The 26,238-nt window shown below is 36.7% G+C and overlaps 1 protein-coding gene across 20 annotated transcripts in view; it reads left to right on the forward strand.

The window, feature by feature from the left end:
- The window catches only part of prkag2b (protein kinase, AMP-activated, gamma 2 non-catalytic subunit b), a 91,823-nt gene that overhangs the window by 51,640 nt on the left and 13,945 nt on the right, over positions 1 to 26,238 (forward strand). For 16 of the 20 annotated variants that reach the window (XR_012390893.1, XR_223171.6, XR_012390915.1 and 13 more), the window contains 5 exons: positions 5,686 to 5,897; positions 13,796 to 13,847; positions 14,530 to 14,639; positions 19,206 to 19,287; positions 25,439 to 25,497. Coding sequence is in view for 8 of the 20 variants with exons in the window: in XM_691638.10 (XP_696730.4) it covers positions 5,686 to 5,897; positions 13,796 to 13,847; positions 14,530 to 14,639; positions 19,206 to 19,287; positions 25,439 to 25,497 (515 nt within the window). In the remaining 12 variants the exon portion in view is untranslated. The remainder of the gene's footprint in view (positions 1 to 5,685; positions 5,898 to 13,795; positions 13,848 to 14,529; positions 14,640 to 19,205; positions 19,288 to 25,438; positions 25,498 to 26,238) is intronic. The other 4 variants (XR_012390910.1, XM_073923782.1, XM_073923797.1 and 1 more) reach the window with 1 other exon arrangement.

The following is a 26,238-nucleotide window of genomic DNA, read 5'->3' on the forward strand; positions in this document are numbered from 1 at the left end:
GCTGCCGGTGTTCTGTCAATTTGTCCCACCTTGTTAGGGTGTCCTACCTCCCATTCAAAAAGTAGGTAGCACAATCTGATGACACAATATGCTACTCATCAGATTTTGCCACCAGTGGAAATTTTAATGTGGAGTAGTGTGATACGAAGCTGTAATATCGCCCTAACCTACCTAATCCCTAACCCCAATCTCAGAACTATTCAAATATAGTGTTGGTAGTAAAATCAGATATGTACGATAAAATGCCAAGTCACCTGTTCAGATTAGTTAAAAAGAAATCATTAATTAATTAATTAATTATTATTATTTTTTTACTTTACGAGTTTATTTATGTGCCATAATTGGCTCATCAGAATTCTGTGCAGGTTTAGATATAATTGGCTAGTTCTTTGCATGTGCCCATCTCGTCCACCAAACTACGAGTTTATTTATGTGCCATAATTGGCTTATCAGAATTCTGTGCAGGTTTAGATGTAATTGGCTAGTTCTTTGCATGTGCCCATCTTGTCCACCAAACTATAGAGTCTGCCCTTCTTCTACACCTTATAGTAAATAGATAACAAAGCAGCTAATAATGGTGCCTTTTATTGTTCTGAGTTTGAGCAATGAAGCAATCATGGCATGCAGGCTGCTGTGTTTGGATGTTTCTTTAGAAGCTCGCAGGTGCACTTATACAATGGATTTTTTTTATTAAGGGAAAATCCCACAAGGAGTGGGGGAAAACTTGCTTGTGTGTACACACTTGTGAGCATTATAAGGTGTGTTGTGAACAGAAGACCTGGATAAGGTCAAAGTCATAGTTGTCATTCATATCCTTTAATTTTTTTGCTTTTCTATATATATTATTGTTCCCTCATTGTGGGCTGATTACCCTAAAATAAAATAAAAATTGTTGATTCCCCCCTGGTCCAAGTTAAGTTTTTGGAGTCAACCTCATTTGTAACATACACTGTAAAAAATTGCTGTTAAAAAACGGTCAGATTCTACGGTAAAATAATGTTTTTTCACTAAAACAGTAATATTCTGTTAAAAACTTTGCTTTCTGGGTAACATTTTTGTTTTCGAGAAAGTAACCAACTGCAGAAAACTGAGCTAACAGAGTTCAGATTCGATGTTTTGAAGTCTGTGTTTGAAATCACGCTTTGTGTCCTTGTTCACTATTTCATACACTAGTTAACTAATATAGTTCACCTGACAGTTTTAATGAACACTAATGAGTGAATTCAGACACTGATGAACACCTGCTGTTAATAATTACAATTACTGAAGAAAATAAACAAGAAACACAGTGACTTGAGTTACAACATTAAATAAAATCAAATAAAATAAAACAGCTTCAGTCTCAGCAGAGGATCATTAAACAACTCCACAAACAACAGCAGACACACTTATTACTGACTGATTTGACTTCCATACTATTCTCATTGAGATCCAACAGAAATTAAGGTGTTTTTTGTGTCACCGTAATGGAGCGAGGGGCTGGTTTAGTTGGGCTCTTCACCCTTGAACTTATTAATTCAGACTCTCCAATTACTATAATAAAGATTTAACAAAATGCTTGTATTATAGCAATCGAGTTGGAAAGTCAATAAATAGAGAAATCGATTTGTCTGAAATTAGTTCTGATAAATGTTTTGGTATAAATCTGGAAGAAGGGCCTCATGCAATAGATTTTATGCTTAGTTGCAGGTATTAATTTAATTAATGAGAAGTGGAAACAGAAAAAAATACCTCTGTAATTACTTAACTGTTAAGAAATAACATACAAAAACAGTTCAGTTATGACAAATACACACTCAGACCTTATGAATCTGACCTTGTATCTCAACAATGGTAACATCTCAAATGTTTCATGCTGCAATGCATGCTGGGAGTGGCACAATACAAATATCCCAGCATGCATTGCGGTATAAATAAATGTTGTATAATGGTCTTACAGTTTTTTTATTTGTGTTTGATTCTGCTGTTGTTTATGTTTAGACTTTCAGTTGCCTGTTTGTGAGTTAAACTGTTAATTTTGTTAGTTGTCACCATTATTGAGGTTCATATGCTGATTATTGATGTCTCTTTGAGTGCGATTTACACCATAGAGCAGTGTTATTGTCCAAGATATTCTTAAAAACTTCCAGAAATCATTGCTTTATATAGACATATAATGTAAAACAATAGATTTAACATTGAATAGGAGCCGTAACTTTTATTACACTAAATGAGAACAGACTCTGCCATTTGATAGCGACATGAACATCACCAGATCTTATTTAGGTTTTTGGCTGGCTTGCCACAACAAATGAGCTTTTTAAACAAAGTTCTTAACAATTGCAGCAGCCAAAATATATAAATGTTAAAAATGACAGGGCTAAGAGCCCAACTAAAGCAAACTCTGTTCTCCATGATGGTGACGTAAAACTTTAACTTTTTCTTAAGAAGAACTTTAGTAGATGTTATACAAAAATACATGTATTAAGTAATAAGTGTAGCTGGTGATGATGTTTGTAGAGTTGTTTAATCATCCGCTGATCATTTAAATGATATAATCATTTGTTAATCTTCAGGTTATTTCATTATAAAGCTGTGACTAAAGTTTTGTATGTTCTGTTCTTGTTTTTTCCCTTCAGTATTTCTTCATTTGTTCATTGTTAATCCTCAATTATCATTTAATTAGTGAGTTAATTAATGAATTTACTTCAGCTTTGCTACATGTTTCTTGAACACTCAGTAGTGTGGACACTTCAATTAAAACTGAAGTATATGCTCTGGGGTTTAAAGGGTTAAAGGTGTGAGAGGTAAAAACACAGTGTAAAAATGTATTTTAACAGTAATATACTGTTAATTTACACAACGGAAATAGACTGTAAAAAAACAGTAGATTGCTGGCAACCACAGCTGCCAGTAGATTACTGTTAAATCAAGGAAAAAACAGTATTTTACTGTAAAACCTGAAGCTAATTTCTTCTGTCTGTCACCGTTGTGGAGGAGAGTAGAGCTAGTGTATGAGTTAAAGATGAACAATGAACTGCTGATGTTATTCTGCATGTTTCTCTATTTAAAGATAGCGGCTGTTTAGTTGCTGATGCAGTCAGAATCTCTCTGGTGATTCCAGATTTACATGTATGTGTGCTGTTGTGAAAAATAAGACATTAGAGTTAAACCGAACTTTTCTAATTAACTAAAATAAGTTATCATTATAAGTATGCTTCTAAGCATGTATAGCACATTACTTCATAAACTCATTCAGCAGTTGACCAAGTTGAGGCAGTTGCTTTCAGTGAACAAAATGAGTTCCCTTGAGTATTGAGTAACTCAATGTAGTTCATGTATTTTTACAGCAATATACTGTAAAATAACAGTACATTGCTGGCAACTGCAGCTGCCAGTATTTTACTGTTTTTTAACGGGACAATTTTTAACAGTGTATATATATATATATATATATAACGGAGAGTCTAAAAACCGATTTTATTAGGAACAACTTCATTCTGCTATTCATTTACATCTGCAGCTGACGTCAAAAAACAAGAAGCCATTACTAATTTACCAGCGTCAGCTTTGAGCTAGTGTTTGAATGACTCTCTATAGCGTAATGTCTAAAGTAATGACAAAGCAGCTGATTTTGCTCACACTTTAAAGAGCACATAGGTTACCCCTTTTTTCATATTTATTATAAGTCTTTTGTGTCCCCAGAATGTTTCTGTAAAGTTTCAGGTCAAAACACCCATCAGAGTATTTATTATAGCTGTTTGAAGTGTTTGTATTATAGCTGGGAAAAGGTTGTTGCTGTTTTTCTGCACTGGGCCTTTAAGGCTAGTCATCCCCGCCCACCGTTCCCACATGCCAGTCAGCAACATGCCTCAATTGCCGCCCTCGGCTGCCTCAGGAAGCAGATCTTGCGTAACGTATGTGAGAAATACTACAGTAAGAACTTTACCAATCAGTATTTGATGCAATTTTTTGTGGAGTTGCAACAATGAGTTCATGCACACACAGCGCAGACACACAGACACACACACGCATAGCACAGACACGTAGCGCAGACAAACACACACATACATAGCATAGACACGCAGACACACAGACATACATAGCGCAGACACACACACACACACACACACACATACACACAGAGACAGTGAGAGAGACATGCGGCTGTGCTGATGAAGTGAATCTGAATACGTTTTAAAACATGTTAAACTTGTAAAACTCACTCTTGATCACGTCTGATGATGATTGATGCTCCTAGCAAACTGAACAGACCTTTTATTCCCGGTTGCTTTCCGCTCTTCCTGTCTTGGCTATAAGATTACATGCATTACTACGGCGACATGTTAATGCGCCCAGCTGTCAATCAATATTGGTGGGTGGGGGGACCGCACTCCTACGTCTAGTTGCGATCGATCTGAAAACCGCTCTAATTGGTCCACTGTTTTTATGTTGTTAAATTAAAAAAAAAGGACTGGGTGTGTTTATTTTACCCCAATATGACAGTATATACACTATACTTACACACATGTATGTCCAAACATCTTTAAAAGTAGATTTTTTACCATAGGTGCCCTTTAAGATTATAAGGCTGAACGTGAAATGAAATGCCATCCATTTACAGAGATATCTTCTTACAGTGTTACAGTCTGCAGTAATTCTCTGCTGCAATCGGGATATCATTCACAATAGTTAAACTCCGGAAAAAGCAACGCATTTACTACCAGACTGCTGTTGTGTTTGCGGTAAGGAAAAACACTAAACACATGCAGATTTGCTTCTTTCTGTCTGCCAACACAACACACATTCCTGATATTGCGAGCATTTACATTACATTTTTCCCCGCCATGTCTTTATAATATGAGCATTTATTTTACCACAGTATATTTAATGGAGCTTCTGCACTAGCCTGCTGATTCTGAAAGGCGTGTGCGAGTGAACGACTTTTTGTCGTTTTACGCTTGAGCAACTAAATGAATGTCAAAGTCTATTGAACTGATTGTATTTTAATTACATTACAACATCAATGCTGTAAAATGAATCGTATAAAGCAGGAAAAAAAACTCACAATTACAGGTCACCTGAAGTTTATCAGTATCAGAACAACACTAGCTCAGCATATACACTATAATACTGTTGAGAACCGGGATAGGATGTACTGTACCAAAGTTGGCAACCTGGGGGTGTTTGCAGACTGTACCAAAGAGGGGTGGGTGAAACTACAGGTGTTTTCCAGAAAAAATAAAAAACAGAATGGCTGCGAGTGGTTGGTCTGAAATACGATATACCAACAGGAAAAACTGTTGGCAGGTATGCTTACCAGTTTAATAATGATTTGATCTGCTGTAGTTAGAAATCAGACTGTTTAAAGCTTTAAAGCGTTAGAGCTTATTTTGCAGTTCTGCCGCCATCTTATGGATAGAAAATGTCAACCATTTTTGGTCTACACTATGGCAGGCTAACGGTCGTCGATGAGCTCTCTCAGAAATTGTAAATATTTTAAAATAGGCACTGTTCTTACAAATAAACTGTATAGTTGCAATCTAAACAACTACATTCTCAACTAAAAAACCCTCAAAAGTACATTTTGTTGTCTAACAGCAGTACTATTTGTCAACTGTTTACCATTAGAATTAATATTCTATGAACAAAATCCATTTTACAAATTCAGTACTTCATTGTCCTCCATATTGATCATTGTCACAGGTTCTGGGCTTTCAAGTCCTCCCACCACCCCAACACAGAGTCCAGTTCCACCGGTCTTTGCTATGGAGACATGCAGTCATGTTGAGCAAGTGGAGGAACGATGCTCCCGCTCACTCTCATCTACCCCTGACACAGGTCAGCGCTTCAGCCTGAGCCCCTCCACCACCAAACCCCCTATCGCCTTGTACACCCTTAACTCTACCTCACGCCAGGTGAGTAAAACATTTTCTTTCTGGGCTTTTCAATGGTTTCACATCTGTCCCCTAGTGAAGCAATTTTAAAAGCACTAGCCTCACCAAGTTCAACTGTATGTTTAAGTTGCTGAAGTGAGGCTCACTGGTTTGAGAAAGAACAACATCCATACAGAATACAGAATAAAGTAGAATACAGCCCATGCCCTCATCATTATTTCGTTGTTTCTATTCAAATATGTTCAAAGCATAAATAATTTTATACCAGTCACAGACCAAAATGGAATAATAAAACATGGTAATTCATCATAATAATATTTAATTAGAGTGTAAACTAGAGTGTAAACCTTTAAATGTCAGTATTTTGTAAATTACTTATTTATTCCTGTATTTCAATGCTGGAATAGTGTTAGGGGATTATTGTATGGTGCTTGTTTCTCACAAACACTTGAAGTGAGGCCAGGACTGGTTTCTTTACGGTTTCCCTGCTCTTCCCAAACTCCTTTATTACATTCAGTCAACCCCACATCCATAGAAAGTCCCCTGAAAAAAAAAAACTGCCTCTGCATTCCTAAGGAATATGCCACCTTCATTGATGTTTTCTGCCCGAAATGAGGTCTTAAAATTACCACCTCTTAGACCATGGGTGTTACGCCCCATGTGGCTCGGAGGATGAAAAAGGGCTTAACATAATTATGACAACCCAATATTTTAAGAATTCCTCTGAGATGTTAACTGTTATGAATCAACACAGACAACGACGTGGCAACTGGTTCGCTTTATTACAATAAAGATAAAGAAGTGAATATTTAAAATCACCCAAAGTATATTTACAAATATGTACAATAAATGCAAAAAGTAAACAAAAATACCTGATGGAGGGAAGGAGAATAAGTGGTGTCAAATCAAAGAAAATAACAAATTAAACACCCGCTAACTAATCCCTCCCCCACCTCTAAATAACTAAAGAGAAATATGTAAATAACAAAAAAAACATCTTCAGCGTCACACGCCCCTTACTCAACTGCACTGACTGGAACAAACATACATATGGTAGCACCCGCCTCTAACCTAGTGGAATAACAAAAAGATCTGCTACGTGTGTGTAAAATGTAAGTCACGTGACATACTTCCCTTTAGTGATGTGACGTTGTGCGCCGAGGCTTCGAAGCATGTATCAAAAAAACGATACATTTCGCAGTGAAGCAGTGTACCGGAGCTTGATTCGTTTTGCCATCATCACGTGATCAGTGACGTCCGAAGCTTCATTTTCGCCTTTACCCACGTGACTGCTTCGAATTTTGATTCAAAGGTTTAAACACCCTCATAGTAAAGTGTATAGCGAGAGAATTGGCGTCTATTACATACATTTGTTTCAAAGCACTGCACCAGTCCCGCACACCAGTAATTAAACTAAACTACAATAGTATTTTTTAGTAAAAAGGTTTTGAACAATACTAAAGTGTATTAGCGTATTTTTTATGACCATCTTTAAAGAAAACCACTGCATATCGTAGTATTGTGTTTAACAGAGACCAACTGGTGAATGCTACCCTGGAGCATCGTTCACATAGCGTCCTCCTAGAGCACTCGCCTCTCAATCAGGTATCGCTGGTTCGATCCCTGCTTGGAGTGGGACTAATTGTATTATGATAAACTTTTGAATACCTTGGATTTTACTAGTCATCAGTTGTGTAATGTAATATATCTTGTGTAAAAACTACAGTAATTGAGTAATTTGTTTATATTGCTGTTGTATTACTACATGAATGAGTTGGTCAGTTGTGAACATTTGACATTATGGCAACACAGTGCTTTCCCACACTTTCACCAGAAGAGGTTCTCATCGAGCTCTGATTTAGAAAGCTTCGAGTAACGAACCTTTTTCTGATACAATTAAGTCGAGCGCTTCACTGGTTCAGAAAGCTTTATTTCACCATCACTACTTCCCTTCACTTCCCTCTAGGTATTTTTAAATCACAAAAACTCTCTTTAAAGCGAACCCGAACACAAGATAGGCACCAAAAGTTACAAAACCACAGCAGCAACAAGCAACATGAATCCCCCTCTCATCTGGGCTGAGTCATCACTGGAGCGTTTAAATAACACCCATCCTCTTCTGATTGGTCCACTCGGGAGAACTCTGCCAACCAATCAGAACACCTAGATTTTAGAAGTACAGGAGACAGCAAATAGAAACAGAAAGGGGAGGAGGGAACAACAGAGCAACACCCCCAGGCATGTAACAATGGGTTTGTGCTATGATCAGTAGTTTGCATCACATCTCCACTGACAAATCTTCTCAAAAACAAGTCTGAGCCTCTGAGCTTGACTCCTGAAGCAACCTCTGCCATGACAACTTTCTAAGACACTATCACATCAGGAGCTCTTCTAGTTCAGCACTATTCCTAGAGATAATTCATTGCTGAAGTAGATGTTTCCACATCTGGAGTTAGAGCCATTCTGTCACAGCAGCAGGGAAAACATCCACAACTCCATCTATGTGCATTTTTAGAAGTTATCATTGGGAGAGCAAAATAATGGCATTGGGGAACCTACTTGCCATCAATCTAGCACTAGAAGTTTGGATACACTGGCTAGTAGGGGCTCATTGCTCTTTGGTCATCTGTAATAATTTTTATCACAATCTGTAATATCTGTGACAAGCCAAGAAGCTGAACCAAAGATAATCTAGATGGGCCTGTTCTTTATACTGTAAGATTAATTATAACATCTCCTATCATCCTAAGGCCAAGAATATAAAGGTTCTCTAATCTTTATGCTCCCAAAGATATGCCAGAGAAACCTGAAGCCATCTTACCTCCAAGCATTATTTGTGAGACCCATCAGTAGTTTTAGACTGTAAATGCCAGTGTCTTTGGTCCTCCTCCACTGGTGTGTCCACCAAATCATTCTTGCATTCCACATTCCCATCAAGCTAATCTCAACCGGACAGTACATACTTTCCTGGGCACTAATCATCTTGGGACATATTTCACCATTTCCTTGCTGAAAGATTGCTTGTGGTGGCCTGGAAGGGCATCCGAGAGGAATCAAGGAGTTGGCTATAGCCCTATGCTTTTTCCTCTTCCCACTTGCCATAGATTTGGTCACTGACTTACCTGCTTCAGATAGATATACTTGTATCTGTGTCAGTTGACAGATTCTCAAAGACTTGTCAATTGATTCCTCTATAAGTGCTGCCCACAGCAATGTAAGCTGCACAGATATTCTTTAACCTTACTGTATGTTCTGCAACTATGTTCTTTCAGAAGGTATTGTACCAAATAGACGATTCCAATTGATCTTTAGCGTATGAAAATCCTTCTTTGTACACATGGGTCTAACTGTTATCCTCTTCTTTGGGTATCATTCACAAATCAATGGACAAACTGAGAGGAAATGCAGGAGATATAACATGAACTCTATACCTTCTGCCATAGCCACCAGGGCCAAGTATGTACAAAACTCCCTTCGACAACCAACCATGATTCCCAATCCATTTCAGTGAGAGGGGTCTAAATGCAGACCAGGTGCAATGCTATCTGTGCTGCATCCAATGTATTTTAATGGGCTCACCTAACTCCACCCCTAACCCTACCCCACAGTGACCTCACGCGCGCCATTGACTGCATTATGTTGTGAGGCAATCTCAGCTTGCATTATAAGGGCTGCATCCAGGTACTATTAATTTCAGTGCATACAGCGCGCCCAACTTTCTCTGCAATACATGTTAGAGATGTGGTGGAAATTAAATCATTGTGCACGTTTGTAAATTAACCTACTAGAAAACAAATGAAATAAAACCATCTTAATAGTTTAAAAATTATAACAAAATTTTCTACAACACATGAACATGAAGGAAAAACACGCTATTTGTTAAGCATGCTTTATTGTTTTTATTTATTTATTATTGGGTGGAGGACAGGGGGTTGTGGCAGAGCCAGGCTTCCAGGTAAATTTAATGAACAAAAAACATAAAATAGAAAATACTTTGGTGTATCTATCTTTGTGTGTACTTTACATGATCGCATGTGTTGATCATTTGTATTCTTTTGCTTTGCATTTGCATGGTATTTTTACTAATCTCCGTCCCTCTCGCAGCCTGACTGCAGGAGGATTTCAGGCTCCCTTCACTGTTTGTCAAAAATACTGCTGTCCCTGGTTTACCCACCTGTGTTGCAACCAGTTCTGTCATCCTCTCATTCTGATTGTTTTTGACTTTTTAGATCCAGTTTCAGCTAATGCATTTTTTAGCTGTCCCTTTCAATTCATAGCAGATAGCAATCTCATTAGTCTTTTCACTTACACTTTTTATTTTTGCCTACTCGTTTTTATTCGCTTATAGATAATTTTTTGACTTATTTAAATCTCTGCTTGTGCTACTTTTTTTTAAATTATTTGTCATATTTGCCTGATTTGCACTGGGTTGGTATTTGGTTATTGGTAGGGATGTAACCATTCACCTGACTCATGATTCGATACGATTCACAATACTAATCTCACAATTCATGATTCAGTCATGATTTTTTAACAATAAAAATAATTCGAAACAAATAAAAAGTGAAGAACCCTTTCATTTTTATCTTAAATGCTGCACTTTTTTTTTTTTTTTTGCAAAATATATATATATATTTTTTGCCTCAACTAAATTGCTATTTTAAAAACAATCCAAAAAAAGAATTATACAAACTAAAGAGGACTCAACAAACTAAAACTGTAACTGCTGGGATTTGACATATTTTTTAAAAAAATATATAAGCATAAGCTGAGGTCTTTGCACATTTACAATGTCCCCTGCTGATGAAAAAACTCTTTCACTGGGGACTGAGATGACTGGTGTGGAGAGGAAAGCCTTTCCTAAACCAGAGAGCAGTGTGTTCAGAGGTGGTCAAAAGCCCCCTTTGCTACAAGCAACTGGCCACTGGCATAAAATACTGATTAATAAATTACTAATTATAAAGTAGAATAGAGACGGGTTGAACATGATTATAGAGGTGAATAATTAATATTACTTTTATAATTAAGTCTCAGTGTGATACACTTAAGAAGAGATGATATTGAACACTTTTAAATATTCAATAATAATAAGCCAATTATTAAAATATGCATAAACTAATTATAAAAGATAAGGGTAAAATAATCCAATAATCTTCTGTAACAGAACAACTTTGTCTTTCATTCTTAAAAACATCCTCACACTTTTGATATGAAAACACTGATGCACCGTAGGATCTCCATAGCACTCGTCGGAGCTACAAATCATCTGATATTCGTGGTTTGGCTTATTAATAGTTTTTTTTTTTATTGCGTATAGATGTCTGTGACAGTAGTTTTTCACTGAGTTGACGATTTATTTGCATCATATTCCTTGTTCTGTTAGTGTAAATAAACATCTTTTTGCAGAATTTGCAGACAGTAGTTGTTTTCTCTGGCGCACTTTATCTCTGTCATTTTGCTCTGCCGCCCCACCTCTTGCTCGCCCTGATGTGCAAGTAAACCACACTTGCGCCTGTAAACACAGCGCCCCCTCTGTTAAAAAACTATATATCAATATATCAACCAGTTTGAATCATCACGTATTTTAATAGATTTTCAACCCACTCACCGTTAATTGTTACATCCCTAGTTATTGGTATTTGATTTAGTTACTATGGAATCAGTTTAGTCTCAAAAGAAATTCATGCAAAAGACACGATGTACACATGCGTAGCCAAATTCACGTGCATAAAATCAAATTCACGTGCGTAAAATATTTATTTATATTCACAAAAAATTTTCGCGTGCTCAAAATAAAAATACATTTTCATAAAATACGTTTCACACATGCAAAACACCATTTGCAAATGTATAAGAGTGTACAAAAAGTTTTGAATGTTTAAAACTTGCGAGTTTATCCTGAATGAGAATGTGCAAATCCTCTTTCACGTACGACTCCCCCTGGATACGTGTGTGTGTATTATTGAGACTTTCCTGCCAGAGGCAGGGTAACTTGTTCCTTTCAGCCAATCAGATGAGAGCTGTAGTCAATGACACCAACTCTGCGCTTCATTTGCGCAGACTGTTTCTCTCCAGCATGGCGAACGGATAAAGCAGCAGTCGCACTTTTTTCATTTATTTAATTATTTGACCATAGCCTCACTGTTTTTATCCATTATTTTACCGCAGCTCCGCTCTTCTTATTTATTGTCTCTTTTTTTTCATTTTTATTGTTAAGACATATAAAACTGTAAGGTTGTTGAACATTTGAAGTTCTAAAGCAGCTGTTTTCTTTAAAAAGACTTAATAGTGTAATTAGAAACTGAATTGGAAATGACCTTATTTTAATATAGTCAGTTGTGAACTGAGGTGGGCCGGTCAAAGGCTTGAAACTCCAGGGCTGAAAAGGAGTCCCACTCCGGCCCTGATTATATCCAATGAATGTAAACAAGCTGCTGTTGTGCTTTAGTAATATAAAACACTTGATAAAACAGTCTACAGAAACACGTTGATTGACAATCTCTCTATGTCATCAAAGGGGGAAAGCCTCACCCATTAGTGATCATTTTTCCCTCATTAGCATAGGAAGTTCTTGAATCCGCCACTATGCTGACACATTGGCATTTGTAACTCTGCCCTCTTTGAAAAAGAGGGCTGGGAGTACAATCTCATTTGAATTTAACGTGAATCACCAAAATTGGACAATTAGGATCAAAGCCTTAAAGAAACAGTTTCAAAGAGTTCTACAACATTACTTGTGTTGTATTTCAAACTGAAACTTCACATACACACTCATTGCCATGTGCAAGGGAATTTTACCATATACTGCTTGTTGCTGCGATTTTTAGGATTTTGTTCTTTGAAGTGCAGGATTCCATTCCTTTTTAAAGGCTACATCTGTAAGTCAAGTAACATGCATTACAACACATCAGTTACAAACTGTTTAAAGAAAGGTTAAAGGGTGTGTGTAGGATGTCATTTACATAGAAGATTAGTGTGTCATGCTTGTGTTTTTCAGGCTAGATTAGAGGGAATTGAATTTTAGATTACATTTTAGACTACATTACTTTAACAGCATCTAAAGGCAGACGGTCTAATCTCTATTTATTGTTATATTAAGTATCTGTTTCTCCAACCTCTACTAATTCAAGTGTGACCCCACACCTTTAGACAGCACTGGGGGCATTACAGTGCTCACCATTTAAAAATGGTGTTCATGTTGGTGGCTTGTTAGATTTTTATGCTATGGGTTGATTTATGCAAAATGTACAGGTCATGATTTCATATTGCAATGTTTGATGCTTTCACTTCATCAATCTCCAGTAGATAGTGACTAAAGTGGTGGAAATGTATGACTTTGTGTTGATATGAATTTGTTTTTACATCCTCAAAATAAATTAGCCTGCTCTCCCTGTCTGGCATGCTTCTGTGTTGAGAGATTTAAATGAAACACAAGTTAGATTTATGTTTGGAATTTATTAGACATTTAGTTTCATATCAGTTCGTCTTTGCATCTCAGATAGACAAACTTATTGTGTGTGTGTATATTTGTTATATAGTTTAAGTAATTTAAGTGGGCACAGTTTATAAAACAGTCCAATAGTTTACAGTTGGTTTGATACCTTCATCTCAAATGGTGTTGTTATTTAATTGATTTATATTATTTTATACATTTAAAGTCTTTAATTTATTGTAAAACATGTGGAATGCATTTTTTTTTTTTCTAAAAGTGACTATTATGTCTAAAAAACATAGCGGCTGCAACTATTGAACTGTTATGTAACCGAATGTCTTATAAATATCAAATGTCAAACTGATGGAGCCGTAGCCGATATTGGAGAACATTATAAATTTAGCTCAGTAAGTTAATATGACTATAGGGTCTTACTGATTTGAAATTATGGATGACTAAATTGTTAGTCTGTTTGTTTGTGTTTTAGAGCTGCACACTTACTGAAGGCCTGCTGGAAAAACTTGAACTTGACAATGAAGGTAATTATAATAAATTATTTTCTATATTGTTTCTTTTATTGTGTTCATGTGCTCTGAAAGTATATAATTAAAGACTAAAGTAAATTAAATGCCGTTTCAAAATAAAGGTTGCTGTCTTTAGTATGCTTGTATGATGTAAGGACCATTAAGGACCAAGGCAGCTTTAAGATTCCTAACACAATTGCATTTATTATTCATCTAAAATTTATTCATTCATTTTCTTTTTCGGCTTAATCCCTTCATTAATCTGGGGTCACCACAGTGTAATGAACTGCCAATTTATCCAGCATATATTTTACGCAGTGGATGCCCTTCCAGCTGCAACCCATCTCTGGAAAACATCCATACACACTCATTCACACTCATAGACTACAGACAATTTAGCCTACCCAATTCACCTATACCACATGTCTTTGGACTGTGGGGGAAACCGCAGCACCCGGAGGAAACCCACACGAATGTGAGGAGAACATGCAAACTCCACACAGAAACGCCAACTGACCCAGCCGAGGCTCTAACCAGCAACCTTCTTGCTGTGAGACGACAGCACTACCTACTGCGCCACCGCATAACCCCATTTATCTAAAATACTAAATCAATTGAAGATGGAAATTTGCATGGTCTACATTTGTGAAATATCACTGTTGTGTTCGTTTTCTGCTAATGTTTCTGATGTTTGCAGCTGCTGAAGAGCCAGACAGTGACATTTACATGCACTTCATGATGTCCCACAAGTGCTATGACCTCATCCCTACCAGTTCCAAACTAGTGGTCTTTGACACTACATTACAGGTACATGTTCTGATGTTCAGTGTAAGAAAAAGAAAGAGAAAAGATTTAGATATTGTTTTTTTTTTTATTTGGTTATGTACAAACAATAAATTAAATTGTGCAATAGTATCTGGATGCAGCCTTCATGATACAAGCTGAGACTGCACATCTCAGTGATGCAATATTAGACAGAATGCACTCAATATAGCTAGTGGCATCACTGTCAGGGGTGGGGTTAGGTTAGCGCTTTAAAAGAATTGCTTGCAGATCAGATTGTATCTGCACCAGGTCTGTATCCAGACCCCTCTCTTATTAATGTGAATAGGAGGAATTTTGGATACAGCTAATATTTTCGCAATGATAAAACAAATTCAAAAACACTGATGCATTGATGAATTTAGTGAGATAATTAAGTTATTAACTGAGTGTTGTTAAGAATTAATAATAAACGCCTGCTGTTAAGAAGCAGAATCAGTATGTGGACTTAATGATAGCTTCCCGGGGGCTCGGTAAGGTGGGACATGCGAAACTTGTCACACGAGCTTGCATTTTCAGTCTGTCACAATCGCTTGTGTGTGCGTATATGCCACAGCCATATCACCCTGTAGCCCAAGACCAGTTTCTCACTGAAGCTAAGTAGGGCTGAGTCTGGTCAGTACCTGGATAGGAGACCACATAGGAAAACTAGGTTGCTATTGGAAGTGGTGTTTGAGAGGCCAGCAGGGGGTGCTTAATAGGCTGTGTGAGTCCTAATGCCCCAGTAAAAATGAAGAGTACACTATAATGTCAGTGGGTGCTGTCTTTCAGATGAGACGTTAAACCGAGGTCCTGACTCTCTGCACTGCAAATTTCAGATAGTAAATTTAACTACCTTAGAGTTAAAAATAACACTCCCCCAGAGTTTATATGGGAACCACTATAAGTGTTAAAAATAACACTTTTGAAAGTGTTAACATTATCAACACTAAGAGAGTGTTAATTAGCAAACACTTATTGTGTAAAATATTTGTTAAATTTACAAAAAAATACCAGCAGCTGTGGTTGCCACAATTTTTCTGTGAAAAATATGGAAGTTTTATAGAACTGAATAAATTTTCATGAACCAATACAATGTTCAGTTTACAAATTCATAGCTTAGTGCACAAAAACGTAAAGTCATTAGATGCAATAATTTGTTCATGTGTGATTGCAATTTGCAAACAGACTTTCACTGCATTAGTAACTACACAGTTACATTTAAACAAAAGATTATGCAGCATAACATCAAATATTTTCAGTTTATCTTGGACTTGAACACAGACGCTACTATCCTCCACAATGGTGACACAAAAACCGTTTTGCTGTTTTTTTTTATTTTTTTTATTTTACGGAAAAATACCAGCAGCCGTGGTTGCCAGTAATCTGCTGTTTTTAACATTCATAAATTCAGTTTACAGAATATTTCTGTTAAAAACACATTCCACAGTCTGCATTTTTTTTATCAAGCTCACACTGCAAATTTTATATTTGGTAAATTTAACTACCTTAGAGTTAAAATTAACACTCCCTCAGTGCTTATATGGGAACCACTGTAAAAGTGTTAAAATAACACTTTTAAAAGTGTTAAAATTTTTAACACTTAGAGAGTGTTAATTAGCAAACTCTTATAGTTGAAAATATCTGTAAAATTTACAGTAAAATACCAGCAGCTGTGGTTGCCAGTAATCTACTGTTTTCAACATTTTACATTCGTAAATTCAGTTTACAGAATATTTCTGTTAAAAACACATCCCACAGTCTGTATTTTTCTTCGACCACATTTAAGCCTTAAATTCCAGAGCAAAATCCTTACTAGTGTCCTCACTCCAGAGGGCTGAACACTCTGGCAGTGATGAAGTTAATGAGATAATTAAGTTTCTAATTAAAGGATGATTGAGAATTATTGATGAACAACTGTTAACAAGCAGAATCACTGAAGGAAAGAAAAACACAAATTACAGCCAAAAACAAAGATGAATTCAACTGAGAATAAAACTCTAAATAAATAATTAATAAAAATTAAACAAATTACACACTAAAAATGTTTTTTTTCAACATCTTTAAAACAACTCATCACATTAAACAACTCATCGTGGAGCTTCACTTATTACTGACCTTTGACTATTTCTGTCAAGTGAACAAAAGCTCTTAATGAAATTTCTGTTGTTCATTTGAAGTCACCATGATGGAGGACAGAGTCTGCTTTAGTCGGGCTCTTCAACTTCTTGCTATGAAATGTCTTTTATTTTGACTGCTATATTCATTACTGTTAATCACACTATTTATACATATAGTATGAAAAGCCAATAGAAAATATAAGAGTCAGAGGAGATTAACTATGATATTGAAGCCTTTCTCCACTGCTTGTTTTCTGATTCAGTATCTTATTAAATATGTGTAAGGTTGATCAATATACATAAATTAACCCACAGACATTTCAACAATTAATGACTTTATTACAGGTTTAAAAACACAATTTACAATGAGAATGTTTGATCTATGTCAGAAATGAAAAACACACAGGCATCAACAATTAGTCTTTGAATCTCAATAATGGTGACAAAAAAAAAAAAAAAACAACCCAGAACAATACAAAACACTCTACTGAAATATCACCTCCCAAAAAACAACACAAAATAAAGGGAAAGAAAGAGATTGTAAGAACATAAAGCTGCATAATTTATTTATGCTGCAATGCATGCTGGGAGCTTTGTACTATGCTGGCACCCAGCATGCATTGCGGCATGAACTATGCAGCTTTTTTTTCTTTTTAGCAACCACAGTTGAGGTTCAAATCCTGATTCTTGATGTCTGTGTGTCATAATAAGCGGATAAAGCTTGAAGGATTGGTGCATGACACTCTAATTATTAATTGCATCCTAATTGTTTGTTAAACCTCTGTGAAGGGCAGCAGGCTGCCAGCTGTAATATCCCATACAGCTTCAATGCAAATATGTTTTCATTTTTTTTTTTATGAATTAACTTATTAAACATCTGAAATTAGATCTATAACAATTAAGCACAGACAGTAAAGTTTCTCACAATACTTCTTGCTATAACTGATGCGTTTTATAAACACAGCTAAACCAATCAGATAAACATAAAGATAGCAGAGTAAAGCTTCAAGAGCTCAACTAAGCAGCCTCTGATCTCCATGATGGTGAGGTCAAATGAAATATTTTTAATAAAAAAAATAAACCTCAGTTCATTTTCAAATATTCTTACCGAAATGAAGTCAAACTGTATTCAGTGAAGCTGCTTATGCTGTTATTTAATTGAGTTGTTTAATCCTCTGTTTTAATTCAGTTGGTTTGGTGTGAGGCTGTGTCTTTAGTTTTATTTCTTCCTTCAATTTCTTATTCCTTCAGTGATTGTGCTTGTTAAGAGCAGGTGTTTAACAGCAGGTGTCTGAATTCACTTGTTTGTGGTCATTCACTCTGTCTAGTGGACTAAACTAATTAACTAATTTAAGGGCCAGGTGAATGAGGGTGTAGGGCGAGATCAGACACTCTGATAAGTTTCTTAAAAACAGGGGTTTTCTACAAAGGTAGATACATGTTACTCTAAATGACAAGGAGGTAAATCAGCTTCTAATGCCGAGAGGGTTATTTTACCTTCATCTTACTCTAGAATTTTAACACTTTACTCTGAATTACCACAACACTTGAAATTTAACACCAATGAATTTGCTGTGTGTGGTCATTAAATCTCCCGTGGCACTTCTCGTTAATAGTAGGGGTGTAACTCTGGTTTCTTGGCCAAAGTCTCTCAATCGGCCTTACGATCATGGCCTTTCAATCATCCCCATCTACTGAATTGGCTCTATTACTGTCTCTCCACTCCACCAATAGCTGGTGTGTAGTCTCTGGTGCTGTTGTCCTTCACATCATCCAAGTGGAGCTGCACACTGGTGGTGGTGTGGAGAGACATATTGCATATGAATGGAACTTTATGGGGTGAAAGGTACAGTGTGACTTTGGCTTTAGGGGCCACTGTTTTGGAAACTGTCAATGACCAATATTCTCATATTAGTAGTTTGTCTTGATGGTAACTGGTATGGTATCCTGAGCAATGTTGATGGGTCTGCAGTCTGCTGTAATCCATTTAATGACTCACTTTCTCAGCACTAGCATCTTTGCTAGCATCTGCAAAAAAAATAATGTTTGGCAAGATGATACTTTGGTAAGATGATATTGATTGCCATTCAGCACACTAGGCATCATATCTTGATTCATTATAATACTGCCATTTGCTGTACACTTACCACACAATGATATGGCTGTGATGACAACAAGAAGTTGAGATTAAACCATATCAAAAGATTAGATTGGTGTTAAAGAAATATTAACTTTTTTAAAAATGTCATGCATTTGGCACATTAACATTGACAGCACTAGTTCAACTACAACTTTATTGGATGCAAAATTTTCCAATCGCAGGTGCAGATTTTTATAACACTGGTTGCACATAACTCATTGTGTCTCCTATATTTTTTGGCTAACAGTACCAGTTCTTCTACTAAAAAGAAAAGCTTTATGATTATGATATAATTCTTTTGTTCTCTGTTAGGTAAAGAAAGCCTTTTTTGCCTTGGTTGCCAATGGAGTTCGAGCTGCCCCATTATGGGAAACTAAAACGCAAAGCTTTGTGGGTGAGCAAACACATATGCACATCCCCAACCACTCATCAAACACAAACATATATCCTCTCACCTGCATTTCTATTAGTATTTGGACTAGAATAATGCCCTTCTATAACATGTAGACATTATGTTTTTACTTTAGTCTGCCAATAAAAAATAATCAAATAAAAGCATTGTTTCAGGGTATTATTTATTTACCTATAACATAATTGAACATGCTTAGCTTAACTGGCTTAAAATACATGTACCAGATTGGTTAAAATTCAATGCTGACTGTTTTCTGTATGGATATGGACTTTTTAAAGACTTTAGAAAGTTCATTTCAATGTGGTAAAATATATTTAAAAAATTTTGAGTACTCCATACTCTTGTTAACATCAATCAAACATAATAAAATTATATATTTATTTTATGTTAAAGATATACATCTAGGTATGTGCTATATCAACAAAAATGACTCAACTAATATTTTTTTAAATAATGTAGCAAATTAGCTCAAAGGAAAGAAAAAGATTCATTTGAACGGGGCTTCGAAAGAATTGACTCTTTAAATCCGAACAAACGAATCGCCCATCGATCGTTCGAACCGACAGTTGACTTTAATCACGGCTGTTGATTTCAAAATAAACCCCATTTATGTTTAAGCAGGGTAACAAGATTGAAGTTTACGGCATTAGATTTATAAATATGCACAGGTGCCTTTCTATGTACAAAATGAAACTTTATTGACTAATCTAACAGAAGCTTACACCTAACACTAATTCATACAAGTGTAGAGAAGAGTAAAGACAGGAAAATAACAGTTTGAGTGAATGTAATGATGGAAAACCTCGGATTTTGTAGGACCAAACCAAGCGAACCACACATAATCAATTTAACCCTTCTATGCTTTTTATGGAAGTGTTACTTGCGTTCCTTGTGTGATGTGAAGAACTACCGTGGCAGCACGTGGTTGGCTGGTGTTCAGGGGCCTCATGTACGAAGACTTGCGTGGAAATCTTACTAAAACATTGCGTACGCACAAAGGTGTAAATGTGCGTACGCAGAAAGAAATTCAGATGTATGAAACACTGCGTACGCCGAATCTCACGCATATTCTTTTGTACATCTGAATGAACGTGAAACTGAGTGCAACATGCACGAGCACAAAACCCCTCCCTGCCTCCTCCCCCGTATGAATATGCTAATGACTATGCTAATGGCAAAACCCAACGAAAAAGCAATGTCAAAAGCAAGCAAAAAGAGAAACTTTGAACAGAATGTGAATTGGAGGTGCTGCTTTCGGAGGTAGACCGGAGAAAAGCAGTATTATTTGCAAGTTTGTTCTCCGGAATTAACAACAAAAGAAAAAAATAGAGTGGGAGAGTTTAGCTGATACGGTTAATACAGTTGGGTCTGAACATCGCACTGAGTGCATTTAAAAAAGAAATAGTGTGATTTATAACTGAAAAATGTTGCAGTACCCTTAGCAGTCTCAGTGGCGCACCTCAGAAGAAGCATGTGATCATGTACTGACATGTTCGAGCATTAACTCGGCTCGAATCCAGCGTCTAATGAATTCTTTCTTTTTTCCCCCCGCTACATATCAGATTTTGCCCACTATTTATCAAGAGAAAAACAAGTAGGAATCATCAATAAGTTTGTGCATCATATTTTATTTGCACATTTATTGAATGGAAATGTTTCTGATTCACGCATACAAATTCATCTTCAGATAGTGTCTTTATAGCAATGTGCGTGAGGTAGATCGCTCAGATTACATTGGGAAAACAGGCGACCGCTGCAAATTGTGCTTTAATGTTTAGCTGGTCAACTGTATGGTATGGAAATCTTACATACCTACTATATGAACCCGTCTCATACAGCTGCCATTGCAAGGATCAGACACTTTGTAGAGAGGAATTTAACACAACTGCCTCTAGGAGTCGCCAATGGAAATAAAACAGACACGCACAAAAAATGTGCGTACGCCTGCCAGAAAGCTGCCGTGAACCTGCGCACATTCCCACGTTCAGTTCATTGTTAGTAAATCCAAACGTGAGCGATTCTGAGCGTGAAACCTGGCGTACGCAAAGTTTTTGTGCATACGCAGCGTTGATACATGAGGCCCCCGTTCTTTTGTCCTCGGAAGGCTTGGAGTGGGGTGTAATCTGTCGTTTCAAGTTTTGAAAGTGGCAAAAAGGCTAGTCATGGTTGACTAATGGTTTTGCGGCACACTAAACATAACAAGACTAAAAAGAAAGGTATCGAGATGGAAATGTCTGAGCTGTGCAATTAACCCATTTTGTCTGGGTCCCAGCCTGCTCCTGTCTGTAGTTTTTTATAGCCTCTTTGGGGTCATTGGGTCTCTGGCCTGAGGTTTCTGTTTCTGGTCTTAGGACAGTGGCCTTAGGCACAAGCTTTTATAAGGATTGTTTGTACCCACCCTCCAGGGCCAAGTTGACCAAAGCGAAGTAAAACTTCCCTGAGGCATGTTTTATAGTCCTTTGTTCAGAAGTGTAGTGATTTGCATAGGTATTTTGATGTAAATTGAGGCAGAAATGTTCAAGTTTCTTAAAATTTTAATATGTTGCACTCGTATTAACATGAAATGTAAACGTTCAGTACACCAAATTAGCTTTGCAAGGACACCAAACATGAACTAGCTATGAGCTTGTTTAGCTGCTGTAGAGTTAAACATTGATTGCAGAACTATTAAAACCATAATATTAACACAGGAGCAAGGGAAACGTTGCAACACACCTGATTACACAAAAGAGAGAATAAAAGTTTACATTAAAACATTAGTCTTAAACAAGGAGCTTATAGAAGTTTTCTCTGTGTCCAGTTTTGACCACATTTCTTTGTGTCGCAAATACCTTGGGGTTGGGTTGCAATTGACCATCCAGAATTTTCCAGTGGAGAAGTTGGTGCTGTGTTTGCTGACGCATTTGTTGAATAAAAGCAAAGTAATTATGTGTTTGATCAGCCATATTCATTACATAACAATATATATAGAATCAAGTCAATGATTCAATTTATATTTATTATCCACAACATGTCTAATATATATAATTTTAGACATTATTTTTTAATTATTTCATAAAATGAAAATATAACTTAATTTGTTACGAAACTTTTATGTGGTAGCACGATCAATGATGACTATTATATTGCAATAGTTTATTACATGGTATAAAAAGTTAATTTTTTGTTTGGAAAGTTGTGACACTAAAGTTGTCCAATAATAAATCTGAAACACACGTGGTGGTTGTCATGCGCTCAGGCCAACCAATTGTGTAATATCGGTGTACTGCTATATTAATAGATGCTGCTCCTTTAGAGTCTGCTATCTGATCCACTTGCTGCCTTCTTCAACCATTTTAACATGACAGTTAGCCCTATTCATGTTGCCCCCTGATGTTGCAAATAACATTACAATGGCAAGCGCGTCAAGTATGAAAGCCTCCGCAACTCGTAGCTGTATGTGTACAGTACAGTAAGTGTTAAAAACTGTGATGGTTGGGTTTAAGGTTGAGGTAGGTGTAGTCGTTAATAACTACAGTATGGTGTTTGGGTTTAGGGTTGAGGTAGAGGTAGACGTTAGGAACTATGATTGTTGTGTTTAGGGTTGGGGTATAGACGTTAATAACCTTGATGGTTGGATTTAGGCTTCAGGTAGGTGTAGAAGTTGATACCTGTGAGCATTGGTTTTAGGTTTGGGTAGGTGTAGATGATAATAACTGTGAGGGTTGGGTTTAGGGTTGAGATAAATGTAGATGTTAATTACTGTGATGGTTGGGTTTAGGGTTGAGGGTGGTGTAGAAGTTAATAACTATTATAGTTGGGTGTAGGTATATAAGTGTAGACAATAATAACTGGGATGGTACAGCGACATCCTGCTGACAACATACAGTAGTTTATACATGTGGATCTCAATAACTTAAGTTATGCTTCTACTACAAGTTACACCCCCTTCATGTTACGTTCCTGTCTTGCAGTCCGTGTCACTTTACGGGTTGAAAACAGGAACAAAAACGGGGTGTAGGATCCAAGTGCAGATTTTAATAAAGGATCGTGCAGCAAACTGAAAAACAAGGTGTCCGGTGTTAAAAAAATAACAAAGTAACAAATAAACAACAAAACAAGAAACTGCGATAAGAATCAGGAATGGGAACAAGGCTCAGGAAATAACAAACTCGATATACAAGACTTACTAGAATATGCAGACAGGAAAGACAAACGACGCAGTGACGAACAGTGGGTAAATCGTTGTATAAATAGTCCAGGAAATCAACAGGAACCAGGAACAGCTGTGAATGGCCAATCAGTGTAAGTGAACCGGGTGTAATGCACGTGGGATGTATGGACTTGTAGTTCTTGGGCGATGTAGTTCACTCTCAGAGTTCGTTGAACTACAGCGCCCTCAGGTGGTTACTGACAGTTATGACAGTCCGCAGACAGACCAGACCCTACTTGATCTCGGAGCACTGTCGCAGTACATGTGACAGTGACATGGCGTCTGCACAGCATCAAATCGGGCAACATTTCTAACAGGCATGCACCACTTTAAGACAGATTTCGATCAGTCAGCGCAGTGATGCATGTAGTCAAACGCACCTATTAATTAGCTTGTTCAGGTGTGTTTGATTAGGGTTGTATCTAAAATCATCATGTAACTAGCCATCCAGTGATGCATTTCTGAAAACCAACGTTGGTCAACTAAGGTCATAAGTTGCGTCGTTACAAACATAGTTCATTGATTTGGCATTTCCCCCGGGTGCTCCGGTTTCCTCCACAGACCAAAGACATGTGTTACCGGTGGGGATGCTAAATTGACCGTTAGTGTATGTGCGTGAAGGAGTGTGTGTGGATGTTTCCCAGTGATGGGTTGCAGCTGGAAGGGCCTCTGCTGCGTAAAACAAATGCTGGATAAGTTCAAGGCGGTTTATTCCGCTGTGGCGATCCCAGATTAATAAAGGGACTAAGTCTAAAAGAAAATGAATGAATGATAATAATAATAATAATCATCATCATCATTAAATTAAAATTATTATTAAAGTAGGATTTGTTACCACCGCATTTAAAGCATCATTATGGGCATTTTACAATATAACTGTGGTTCAAACAATCGACCTGCGACAGAGAAACTACGTTGTTTGGGAAATGCACCCAGGTCTAAACTTGGCGACTCCTGCAATAAATCAATATAACATTTGCAATCATGTTCATGCATTGATATCTGGGAAAGCCATTTCTACTTGTGCAATATTACTTTATGACGTAATTTAAATTAAAAACACTTTTTTGCATTGATAGCTTGAATTATAGAGTCTTTCTAAACAATCAATACCTTTTTCTTTTTCCTTTGAAGTTTTTTTTTTTTTTTAAATTTGATGCAATCTCAACTGAAACATGAATAGAGGGCAGGCTATACAGTTGCTCCTCCACTTTATAAAAAAAACAGCCAATAGCATTTTGTTTTACCACAGCTCTGCAGTGAGACTGGTTGAGCTCAAGAGCATCAAATAAAAGGCTTTTGAGAAGCCTATTGAAGGGGGCAGGGGATGTCAGATTGCCACTTGTGTGACTTTAGTAAATCAATTGCAGTAGTTTGAAAAATTTGATAGATACACTTTTGAATATTTGTAAGGTATTTTAAAAATCTTGCTTAGAAACTTAGAAACGGTTTCCGTATTTTGGTAAAAACTACATTTTTTATGGCAAGGTTGACAATTGCATGGAATTGCTTATATATATATATATATATATATATATATATATATATATATATATATATATATATATATATATATATATATATATATATATATATATATATATATTGTCCCATTTAGGCAACAAACCTACAAGCTTGGGATGATTCAATCTTTTCAACATAAATTTTGTCACTGTTTTGGAGCACACTGCATTATAAACATCCTTGGCACTAATGTGCTAATACGAACATCTAAAAAAAATTTATTTTAATTTCACGGGACCATTAATCCTGAAATGTTAATGAGTAATAAATATATACAGGAAACTGATTTGTAGAACATGACAAATGGTGAATGATTTTGTGAATACCACAAAAAGCTGCTAGCAGTCTACCTATAGGCCTGGATATTGTTGAGCATACAAAGAGAATGTTTAAACCTGAATGTATGTTTTTTTATAGGAATGTTAACAATCACAGACTTCATCATAATTCTGCACAGATACTACAAATCACCACTTGTAAGTACTCGGGGGGGGTGGTTTGTTAGGAAGATTTTAAGGGCCCATACAATTAGGGGGCCCCAGAGACATTAGCCGCGTTTCCACTATCACGCCTAAAGCGAGCGAGCCAGGGCGAGCCAGACCAGTCGCGTTTCCACTGTCACTTCCGGGGTCTAATCGGGCCAAATCGGGGCTTTCTTGGGGCCAGTGGCCGGCCTTTTTTGGCCCGCCAAATACCTTGGGCCAAAGAAGGCCGACTGGGGATTTGGGGCGGAGTGAAAGTAGAGGCGGAGTGCGGACACAGTTTTCCGATCGCACACGAGTACATGCGCCAAACAAATAAATAAATAAGGGAAAGAAAACATCTAGCCTTATAGGCTGGTGTCTTTTTGTGTATGGTGGCCCTTATGTTTCTCTTTTAAATGTAAGGCTGTTGCATAAAATAATACAATTTTAATTTATAAGTGACTTTTCTTCGCTGCATCCTCCTTGATGTTTCAATAATGCATAATTATCTTTACAATATATTAAAGACACAGCAGACAGTAAAGGTTTTCAAGAGTTTTTGTCAAATTAAAAAGTTTGTTTGTGCGTGTTTAGATACCTGTATGTGTTTGTGAGACCGAGGAAAAGTACTTACACATATTACACAATATGAATACAACAGAAAGGCATGAAACTTTACAAATTTTGTGTCCACTTTTGTAGGCTCAAAACAATAGTGTCATATCTTCATAAAATAGCCTAAGCTATATTGAA

Source organism: Danio rerio, chromosome 2 (assembly GCF_049306965.1).
Source record: "Danio rerio strain Tuebingen ecotype United States chromosome 2, GRCz12tu, whole genome shotgun sequence".
Taxonomy (NCBI): domain Eukaryota; kingdom Metazoa; phylum Chordata; class Actinopteri; order Cypriniformes; family Danionidae; genus Danio; species Danio rerio.